Consider the following 10,409-nt stretch of genomic DNA (forward strand, 5'->3'; position numbering starts at 1 on the left):
TTCATATGGATATTAAGGGTATTGACTACCTTATTACTACGGTTTATGTAATATCCTGTAAAAAAAAAGTTGGATACAAGTCTCCCTATTTAAGTGTTCACCCGGTTTAAAATCATAGATCTCGAGGAACACACGAATTCATTGGACCAATCAAAAACGTGGAACTAGTTCGAGAGTCTCGTTCAGGTGGCGCGTCGACGCGCCAAAACACAGCTCCAGATTATCACGCGTAGTATTACTATATATACACGACCAATCAAAAACGTGGAACTGCTTCGAGGGCCCTCCGCTAAGGTGGCGCGCCGAAACCAGAGAAAAATTGGCTTCACCAAAAACAGGCTCATTGGCAATCTCCCTACTCATCTCTGGTAGCAATGAGTGGAAAGTGGCCCCAACATGTTGAGAGAGATATATATCTCTCTCTTCGTTCCTAACGTTCAGTTTTCCTCTCACTGTGCACGGGCGCACTACACTACATCATAACAGCTGCTTCCAATCAAATTCCTCCAGTCTTCATGTGTAACTCGTGTTTTGCGTTAGATTGGTTAGATTTTGTTAGGTCAGTAAAATTACGCACTTGCGCAGTGAGGGGAACTGGACGTTACGAAGTGAGAAAGAGATATATCTCTGTTTCAACATGTGGGGGCCACTTTCAACTGCACCATTCCTCTTCCAGGAGTATAAGTTTTATGCCCAAACTGCCCAAACGCACCACCTGAATATGATGGTTTTACCAGGTTTTACCATAGGACTTCAATGGGCGCGCTAACCTCAGACGGCGCGTTTCTACTAAAAAATCTTTGTATATCAGTGATCTGTACGCATCTGTGAGAAACGCAATTATCTCGTAATACTGACAGTTTATTTTGGAACGTAGCTTGTGTCATTTATGTATTTTCTCACTTTTTCGCTTATAAAAAAAAATTCCCAATGCAAAATTTGGACATTCGGGTGTTGAAATATTATCATTTCCTAATAATAATAATAATGGACACGACTCAATCCATAGTTTTGTCCAACGGCTCGACTACTTTGGACCAATTGTGAGCGAGGTTAACCATTTATGGCAGCGCAGACTGGCGCAGACGTTCTGGCACGCGAGCAAAAAGTTGCAGATCAATTTTGACGTTTTCAACGAATTTTACTGAAAAAATTAATAATACCTAACGCACTATGGTAACTCAGTGTTCTTTTACCTTTAATCATCTTAATTTCTCAGAATTCTGCCACCTGTAGAAGCAAAAAATCTATCTTACTTCCATACCCCAAGCTAAATCGAAATATCCGAGCCCCCTATTTCATTCGAAAGTGTACCTACAAACTGATCACGTTTGATGCGTATATTTGCAATAAAAAAATACCTGTCTTATATTTTCAGGGAAATGAGAGTTCACTGCCAATGGAGTTGTGCTCCAATTGTAAGTAGATCGCCTGTTTTTCATTATTTGCTTTTTTTCTGTTGACGTCGCTCTGTTATTAATATAGTTTTTCATATTTCGTATACATAACTCATGTATTTCTAACAATTGTAGTCGATGCCGATGAAATCAGGAGACTTGGCAAACGCTTTCGCAAACTCGATTTGGATAATAGTGGAGCACTCAGTATTGATGAATTTATGTCCCTGCCTGAACTTCAACAGAATCCTTTAGTTCAGCGTGTGATTGACATTTTTGATGCAGATGGAAATGGTGAAGTTGATTTTAAGGAGTTCATTCAGGGGGTTTCACAATTTAGTGTAAAGGTGAACAAACACACAGTCAGCATTGTATTATTTTACTGTTCTTACATGGATTGTCTTAGAGGTTCCTTGCACTTTCTTTATTCTTACAGGGCGATAAGGAAAGTAAATTGCGATTTGCCTTCAGAATTTATGATATGGACAATGATGGGTATATCAGTAATGGAGAGCTCTTTCAAGTGCTTAAAATGATGGTGGGAAATAACCTGAAAGATACACAGTTACAACAAATAGTTGACAAGACGATCCTCTTTGCTGATAAAGATGAGGATGGCAAGATTAGTTTTGAAGAATTTTGCTCGGTAAACAGAGAATTTATGGAATAGAGTTTAATGTAATATAAGAATTGGTAACAAAACTGAATTTTCTCGTTGGATGATTTTACAGGTGGTTGGCAATACAGACATACATAAGAAGATGGTTGTTGATGTCTAATGAATCAAAAGGAGTGTGAACATATATGTAAAAACTTTAAAGGAAGCTAAATGGTAAAATAATTTTCTCTTGATAACTTCATTATTGATGACAGATTTATCGCATAACCGTAGAAGTTGTGAAATAGAACGTATGTGCGAAAATCGCAATTTCACCTTTAAAATTTCTTAATCTCGATGTTTATTCTTGTTAAAACTTCTATCGACGGCCCACATTTACCTTTAAGTTCTTTATATTACCAAATTTAGGTACTTGTGACGAGGTATATGCAAAAACAAATTTTCCCTATAAATTCATTATTTACTTTATTGTGATTTATAAAAATATAAAATGCATTAAAAGTGTAAAAGGATTTTAATGAGCATATATTTGATACAGGTCCGCGAGGTGCCTGGGTAAATTTTCTGTAGACCTTGTACCTCTTCTTCTTCATCTCTTTTATGGCTTTGAATCGCCTTTATGGGGATGAAGTGTTAGTGGGCCGCGTTATTGCTTTCTTCTGAGATCTGCATTTCTGTACGCCCATCTTGTATTCGAAGCGAATTCGCCCAGGCACTTGTGGTATAATGCAGAGAATTATTGAATGCGGTTTGTCGAACTTCCCCTATAGTATGGTTTTGATTAAATATAACGATTTAAACGGAAGAAGCTAAATCTGTCAATCGTTGATTCTATGAAGAGTGGAAAGCGGAATTAACAAAACGACCAGGATTTAAAGAGAAGAGAACCGTATGTTAGCTAGTCGTGTTAATCGTCCTGTCTCCCTTTTTTTTTTGTCAAATTCCTTTTCTAAGTATCCAGTCGTCTATCAACATTGTTCCCTGATTACCTTTAATAATTAGCCGATCGCTTAACTTACTCTCAGCATAAGAGCTTGCCGTCAGCACTTCGTTGTCCAACTGTATTCCGATTATGGCGGGCCTCTTGTGCTGTTGTCCCTGCACGGTCCTTCGATTTTATCATTGAGAATTTGCATTGAAGGCTGACAAAACTCTCAGCAAACACCGTCAACATCTGGTTTCGCATGAGTTTTGAAAAAAACAAGTGAAATTACAATAACACGTTGCTGCCAGTCGTTTATCATGCTTGCGATGAATAAGTATAGTCAGATTTCAACTAAATTGTCTTGAAAGTTTAAATAAATCAGCAAGCGTGTGAGAAAAAAGAGAAAGAGGAAATTTGTATGATCGTTCGAATCGTGGTGCCTATGAAACGGAGGTCGAATTCCATTCTGTCGTTTAGTGCACAAAAGACTGAGAAAGTATTATCGATGGAGGGAGGACTCCTTTACGACTTTCGGGTATACGATTAATGCCGATCGAATTCTTCACGTGTGCTATTTCGTTAATAACATAATTACCTGAATTATTATTATTATTATTACAACATACTATTAAATATATTAATATTAAATAAATCTACTATTGTAATTGTTTCTATATGTATGAATCACGTAATTTTATCGAATGGTCTAATCAAAGTTGAAAGCCATGAAATATATATCGAAATGAATCTCAGTGGATGTCCCTTCATGCTCCCCTCATACTTTATGTATTGTTGCGTCTGTTTTTTCAAATTCATTTCCTAGGTTTGTTGAAGATCCAATAAACCACCAAATGTTTGGTTTCTTCCTCTCTTCCTTTCCACGAAACTTCTCCGATTTCCTTTTTTAATTCAAAGTTACACGAAAGCAATCGTGTCAGTTTTCCATTGGGTACCGCAACAATACTTTTAATAAATTGCATAATTTACTTTCCGAAAACTTTTAGTTGATTCCTCAACACCTTTCCGGAGGGATTTCTGGGAATTGCTTCAATGAATGTTATTCCTCCAGCGAGTTTTTTGTATGGTGCAACCTAAAATATGCGAATAGATAATATAATTATCAAATGCGGGAAGTCATGATATAGAAAAATTAAGATAGATCCATACCTTAGGTGTAATGTAATCATTTATAATTTCCGGCGTCACGATTGCACCGGGATGTTTAACAATAAATGCTTTCGGTAGTTCTCCAGCCATTGTATCGGGTACACCGATCACGGCCACATCCGCTACCCCCGTTACTTCCAAGATGATTCCTTCCAATTCCGTGGGAGATACCTTCAATAGCAACATTTTATGCGATATATACTTGAAAATCGAAAGATAAAGGGAAAGTATTTATTCAAAAACGAGGTGTGAAATATTCCGCATCTAATTCCTCCAAGATAGCCAACACGACGATTCCAAATACTCCAAATATCTCGATAGATGTCGCAAGATCTCGCATCGTTGCTATCATTCCTTGACCAGAGACTCCCGATAAGTCCCGAGCACCTCCGAGTATTCGCGAATAGAGCACGTGACTGGCAGTGACTAGTGAAAACCGACAAAAACAAGAGCCGCTAAGCGATCAGAACTAATTGAAATGTCGAGAGAAAGATAGGTTGGCAACTCTGCTGGTTTGCTTGCAGTTACCCCCACCGAGGTCATCAGTACTCAGTGTTAGCTGTGAGGGCAGTTTGGTGCCCGGTGCGTGTTTTTTGACTTTTTCACTAATTTCTTCTGGATCTTCCTTGGACTTTTTACTTGCGATTAGACGTCATTTTTCACTGTGCCCGCGTGGCCATTCCTGGAGTGGCGGCAGGGCTTTACGAAGAGTCGGAGCTCGACTGTCCAAAAAATGGAGAATCCTGAAGAGGTACTACAAGCTCTCGACGAATTTCAGAAGTTGCGTCCAACGGAGATTCCGCGGGAGCTAGAGGAATACTTATGCTGGGTGGCCAAAACTGGAGACCCTGTTTATCAGTGGACACTCATAAAGGCTTTATTCAGAGAAAAACTCTCACGGGTAATGACAGACTTCTACGAGAGTTGTCCGAGTCTTGAGCTTGCTCCCTGTCCTAATGTTGAACACTTTAACTACGACACGATGAAGAGTAATCTCCTGGAGCGGCTTGAATCTTTTGCTAATGCACCTTTCACCGTTCAACGCATCTGTGAGCTTCTTACTGCTCCAAGGAAAGAATATAATCGCGTGGATAAATTTATGCGCGCCATTGAGAAGAATATTCTGGTTGTATCAACACGAGAACCTGGTCCTGCAGCTAGAAGAAGTGAGAATGGAGATGGAATGGTCAATGGCTCTGTTGAAGAGGATACTCCTTCGACCCAACACTCTCATGAGGTCGAGATGGAATCATGGGTCAAGGAGTGCACACCTGCGAATACTATTGTTGCAGATACAGCAGAAAACGAATCACCGCTGTTAGACACAGTCATGCCAGCTGCAACAATAATTAAAAATCTTCCAGTAAGTCTTACAAATTTATCTGGCTCTCTCAACAAATCTGAACAGACCTCATTGAGACCAGATGCAGCATCATCCAATTTCATTCCATCGACATCAGATTTGTCAGTTGCGACAAACTTAACATCCCAAATTACATCTGAAGATTCAAGCACTTCTAATGGAGTGCAGAATTTATCTACAATGACCCATGACACTCCAGGCATTGTTGGGGATGTTCCTGAAGCTATCATGAATGAGGATACGAGTTCACAACCAAGCCTGGATTTAGAAAACAATGAAGGTGAATCCACTGATTCCTCAAAGAAACTGCAGACAACGTTCCAAGCAAGAGATTTTATTTCAACTGATGCAGAAACTACTAAGCCTTGTTCGCAGAACAACCTATCTACTCGGATTGGTAATACAGATAATGTCACAGATAGCAATGTAGGACAATTGACATCTTCAGGTGAGAATCGCAAAGATCTGAGTCATCTGCCTGTACAAAATAAAATGTCCATCGACAATGAAGAATCGATACATCCCATGACAGAAAATCTTCTTGAAGTAGATAAAACTTTGGAAAATAAAGAAGTTATCCAAGAGTCAACTGAACATTCTGGAGTGTCTGATAGTAATTCTGAAGACTCTTCATTAGGGCAAAATAGTCTTGCGCTTGTATTGGAAGCTGCTCCAAGTATAGAAAATTCATTGTTAACAAACAAGACTAGTGACACAAAAGTGACATTAATTGAACCATCGCACCTGGAAGACAGAGAAATGAATGAAGATTCAAGAACATCAACAATTGCTGCAATTAGCCAGGAGAACAAAATGGAATCAAAGTTAGATGTTGATGAAAACATTCTTGTATCTGCAAAAGCTGTAAAACTAGATTTGGAAGAGCACAATTTGATGAAAGAGCAACCAAGAGATGCAAAGGAAAATTTGGACGTTATTACAGAAAATTCAAAACCAGTAGTAGAAGAACCAGGATCTGAATTTGGACAAGTTACGAATCAGCATCGAAAGAAAAACGAGGAAGATACCGTGACGATAGAAGAAACCATTGCAGATAATGTAAGAGTGACTAAATCTATCGTTCCTGATCCTATTCCGATTATTGAGGAGCCTAAGGAGGCGGAACAAGACAATAAGAAGACTGGAGGCACGGAGCTGGTTGTAGAGGTCAGTGAGGATTTCAAAGAAGAGACGGTAATCGTAAAGGACCAGCCAGCAGCAGAGGAAACGAAATCGATGATCGTCGAAAGTGCGGAAAGCGTAGAGAATATGAAAGATGCGAAGAAGAACATCGAGGGTGTGGAGAATATTGAAATTGTTGGGCAGTCTCAAGCGTTTGAGCATAACAGCCAGAACAAATCAGCTGCTTGTTTGACAAAAAATGATGAAGCTGCCGAAAGTAATGGTAGTGTATCCGTTAAAGGAACTGGACAAGTTGAGTCAATGGAAGTGGACAACGAGGAATCGGTATTAACATTTCGCCAAGATGAACCAATGGAACAAGAGACTACCGACTCGTTTAAGAGCTAATGTAAAGGAGCGCATTATTACTTCCCCGCGATGAGCCGTCATCAGATGTCATGAAGTACAATATCCTTATCTTTAGATCCTTCGCTACATTTTTGACCATGATAATTCGATATGAAAACCCGAGACTTTTATAACGCAAAACATTCAGAAATCGAAAATTCGTTTAGAAACGAGACGGAGCTCAATGGTTAATGAAAAATGAACCGTATCCACATGTAACTTGTCGCATGGATAAAATATAACTTTTGATCACCTGAATCAAGTTTGACATGGTACAATGAAACTTTTCGATCGATCTATCGGAATCATCTTTGAATTTTTCTTCTCGCTACACGTGTCAGGATTCTCAGTAATTATTTTAATCGCAATGTAAGTCGTATATAGACCTGTTGGAGAGCGGAACATTATCAAAACGAAACACTGCCCATGGTAATACATATGCAATTGTTAAAAGTAATTTTGCAGAGCCAAAGTGGTTCAATCCTGTTTTTTTAGATTAATACCAGATTTTCGATTTGGATTTCGCTTTCGATTTCGTTTCGATCGCAATGATATTTGTTTGACAATATTATCTGGGTAAGTGTCTTTTTACGAGAGTCGTATACGAGTCTACTGGGAAGCACAGCAGGGTGAAATATCGGAAGACTCGATTACGAATAAAACAACTACTTTTCCTCATTAATAACATGTAGCATCTCAAAAATACATACAAAAGGATTGTGCATAACTTTTCGATAAATACCTGATACGCGAAAGTAAGTTCAATGTACGTGCGTTAGGATCAACCACTTAAGCTTACCTAATAAGTTATTATATACGAAGTGAACATTTTTAATTGTAGACGCGAAACTACCAGCACGACGAGATATCCAGTTAGTCCTCAGGTAGTACGTTAATTTAAAGAAGACGTAAATTGATAGCTATGAAAATATGAGTACTTTAAGACAGCCCTGTATATTATTTTATAGGAAAATACATGATGATTACCACCAAGGTTCCAAATCGCATGTCTCAATTCTCCCATCAACTGTCATTGTACCTTTTGAGAAAGCCCTAAACAAGAGGTTTAAGTAACATTAACTTCGTGAATGCCATATAGACGATTTTGAATTTGTTCACTTGTTTGTCAATACGTTGTTGACAGTGCAGGAAGTGTAGATTCTCATCGTTTGACAATAAAACAGGTCAAATAAAATTCTACACTAATAATGCAGCTAGTGCAAGCGAAACCAAAAAATCCAACGCGTTACCGTCGTAAAAATCTTCGGTCTTCTTGGAGCGTCTGCCTCATTCACATAAAGGGTCTCAGTGGTGGCATCTTTCATTCGAGGTTAGAACTGTATCCATTGACTAAAAATTTTTTAGCTACTACAACTCACCGAATGGTTTGAACGTTGTACGTGTACTCATGTAGTAACTCTATACATTCAGCCAACGCTTTAATGGATCTAAAGTACCGTATGATAAATGGAATGCGGGACACGCTTGTATCAATTCGGACAAATACCCGGCAACGGTGAGTCGGATTTTTCATTAGCACTGAATTAAAGGGGAAGAAGCGCACCAGGTTGACTAATTCATTTTGATCATGCAAAGAGAACCTCCGAGAGTTGGATTCCTTTGACTTCCTTTAATCTCTTACCTGATTACCCTTAACTTTGATGAGCTCCTTCGTCCTATCTACAATAAAGAAATAACCGTCTTCGTCATAATAGGTTACATCGCCTGTATGAAGCCATCCGTGAACATCAATAGAATTCTCTGTCGATGATCTGTCGTTTAAGTAACCTTGCATTAATTGAGGTCCTCTGATCAAAAGCTCGCCGGGGTTATGTGGTAGAGTGATATCGCTGCCATCAATCAAACTTATTAAACGTGCCTCTGTCGAGGGCAGGAGTCTACCGCACGTTCCCATCTTGGATACTGGCGTTTCTTGTGGTGTATACAGCACGACAGGGCTTGTCTCGGTCATTCCGTATCCTAGAATAAATCATTCATGAAGGTTCGAAGAATAAGTTGTGATGTCCGAGGGTTTTTAAATATTTGGACAAAACGTGACTAGTGTCAGCAGAGATACCTTGCTCGACTGTGCAGTCAGCGTGATTCAATTTCTGTTTAAACTTGTCAATGAGATTCTTAGTAGCTGGTGCAGCCCCGCAAATTACCCTCCTTATGCTGGACAAATCTTTGGCAGTAACTTCTGCATGCGTTGCTAAAAAGAGTAGCAGAGACGGTACCACAAATATCGTGGTCGGCTTGTATTCTGCTAGACAGCGTAAGTAATCTTCTGGCGTAAATCGTGGTAATGTCACAATGTGCACTCCGTGACACATTAGGAAGTTGAGGATCCCATTGAAACCATATATGTGAAAGAATGGCAATACAGAGAGAACAGTTTCCTGAGAACACGGAGTAGGATGCTTTACGTTGGTGAGAGCTGAATAAGAGCATTGAATCAAATTTGCCACAAGATTTCGATGGGACAACATGACGCCCTTGGGTAAACCTGTCGTGCCAGAGCTGTACGGCAGGATCGCAATATCCGTACTCTTGACTTCTGGCAGTTCAACCTGAAATTCTTCAGTGAAGATTGTTTGCATACCTAAAACACTAGCAGAACCACTATCAGAATACGGACCCATGCGGACCTCAATGTTAACCGATTTACCTCTTCCGAGTCATCTTACTTTTTCTCGAGATCTGTTTCTCCTCCGATATTGATAGTTGCCGCGTAATTTGGGAGAGCCCTCGCGACTGTTAATGCAGCTTCCAGTAGCATGGGTATCGTCATGATACATTGAACCTCAGCATTTCTAAATTGTCTCGTTATCTCCTCAGTTGTGGATAGAGGATTAGCAAAAGTTACAACCAGTCCAGCTTTCATGGCAGCGTACACCACAACTGGATATTCCGGTAGGTTTGGTAGGATAAGTCCTACTCTATTTCCCGGTTTTAATTTGACTTTCTCCAAAAGGGCTTTAGCACCACGAGAGGAGAGCATCTTCATCACGCCGTAAGTGTACGATCTTCCAGAAACACCACATGTCTGCGTGCAAATTTCAAATTACCATTTCAACTGCTTTTTTCTCACGCTACATTCACCGACATATTGCACAGCCATGCCGATGTATCATGTAATAAGTTTATATTCTCTGATACTTTGGACTTTGTCACTTAATTAATCGTATCTACGCGAAGGCCTCTTACAGACAGTGAGTTATCAAGTTTAGGCAAGTGTTTCTATCGGTTACTTTCGAATCTTATCCCATGTTTCTTTTGATTAGATTTCCGGATATGCATAATATTCAATATTCTCATAATTCCATCCTTGACCAGCCTGTTTTCTCTTACAATTTTTCCAATGTAACATCACTATTTAAAAATGTCTTCCCCCCCCCCCCCCCCCCC

The 10,409-nt window shown here is 39.4% G+C and overlaps 3 protein-coding genes across 6 annotated transcripts in view; 2 read left to right on the forward strand and 1 right to left on the reverse strand.

The window, feature by feature from the left end:
• The first annotated feature begins 495 nt into the window (after nt 1-495).
• On the forward strand, nt 496-3,589 carry LOC107264131 (calcineurin subunit B type 2). Of its 3 annotated transcripts, XM_015732040.2 has the most exons (6): nt 500-817; nt 1,010-1,176; nt 1,379-1,418; nt 1,533-1,744; nt 1,834-2,043; nt 2,129-2,499. In XM_015732040.2, the coding sequence occupies exons 2-6, from the start codon at nt 1,174-1,176 to the stop codon at nt 2,174-2,176; spliced, it is 513 nt and encodes a 170-aa protein (XP_015587526.1). In that variant the 5' UTR covers nt 500-817; nt 1,010-1,173; the 3' UTR covers nt 2,177-2,499. The 3 variants fall into 3 exon arrangements, with proteins under 3 accessions (XP_024936952.1, XP_015587526.1, XP_015587525.1); XM_025081184.1 differs by lacking the exon at nt 1,010-1,176 and having other exon boundaries at nt 496-817; XM_015732039.2 differs by lacking the exon at nt 500-817 and having other exon boundaries at nt 853-1,176; nt 2,129-3,589.
• LOC107264129 (4-coumarate--CoA ligase 1) overlaps nt 3,516-10,409 on the reverse strand; it is an 8,313-nt gene continuing 1,419 nt past the window's right edge. For both annotated transcript variants that reach the window (XM_015732035.2, XM_025081180.1), the window contains 5 exons: nt 9,689-10,047; nt 9,079-9,611; nt 8,644-8,981; nt 4,109-4,279; nt 3,516-4,032 (listed from right to left, as the gene is read on the reverse strand). In XM_015732035.2, the coding sequence (XP_015587521.1) occupies nt 3,925-4,032; nt 4,109-4,279; nt 8,644-8,981; nt 9,079-9,611; nt 9,689-10,047 (1,509 nt within the window). In that variant the 3' untranslated portion in view covers nt 3,516-3,924. The remainder of the gene's footprint in view (nt 4,033-4,108; nt 4,280-8,643; nt 8,982-9,078; nt 9,612-9,688; nt 10,048-10,409) is intronic.
• LOC107264126 (serine/threonine-protein phosphatase 4 regulatory subunit 2-like) lies at nt 4,302-8,003 on the forward strand. Its single transcript, XM_015732031.2, has one exon. The coding sequence runs from the start codon at nt 4,842-4,844 to the stop codon at nt 6,999-7,001; it is 2,160 nt and encodes a 719-aa protein (XP_015587517.1). The 5' UTR covers nt 4,302-4,841; the 3' UTR covers nt 7,002-8,003.

Source organism: Cephus cinctus, unplaced genomic scaffold (assembly GCF_000341935.2).
Source record: "Cephus cinctus unplaced genomic scaffold, Ccin1 Ccin1_scaffold0168, whole genome shotgun sequence".
Lineage (NCBI taxonomy): Eukaryota > Metazoa > Arthropoda > Insecta > Hymenoptera > Cephidae > Cephus > Cephus cinctus.

What these genes read in the sequence shown, in the direction of transcription:
- LOC107264131 (XM_015732040.2), top strand. An exon ending in TTTCACAATTTAGTGTAAAG is followed by an intron (nt 1,745 to 1,833) that starts GTGAACAAACAC and finishes TTATTCTTACAG; the next exon opens with GGCGATAAGGAAAGTAAATT. An exon ending in GTTTTGAAGAATTTTGCTCG is followed by an intron (nt 2,044 to 2,128) that starts GTAAACAGAGAA and finishes ATGATTTTACAG; the next exon opens with GTGGTTGGCAATACAGACAT.
- LOC107264126 (XM_015732031.2), top strand. Translation starts at nt 4,842, where the DNA reads ATGGAGAATCCTGAAGAGGTACTACAAGCTCTCGACGAATTTCAGAAG.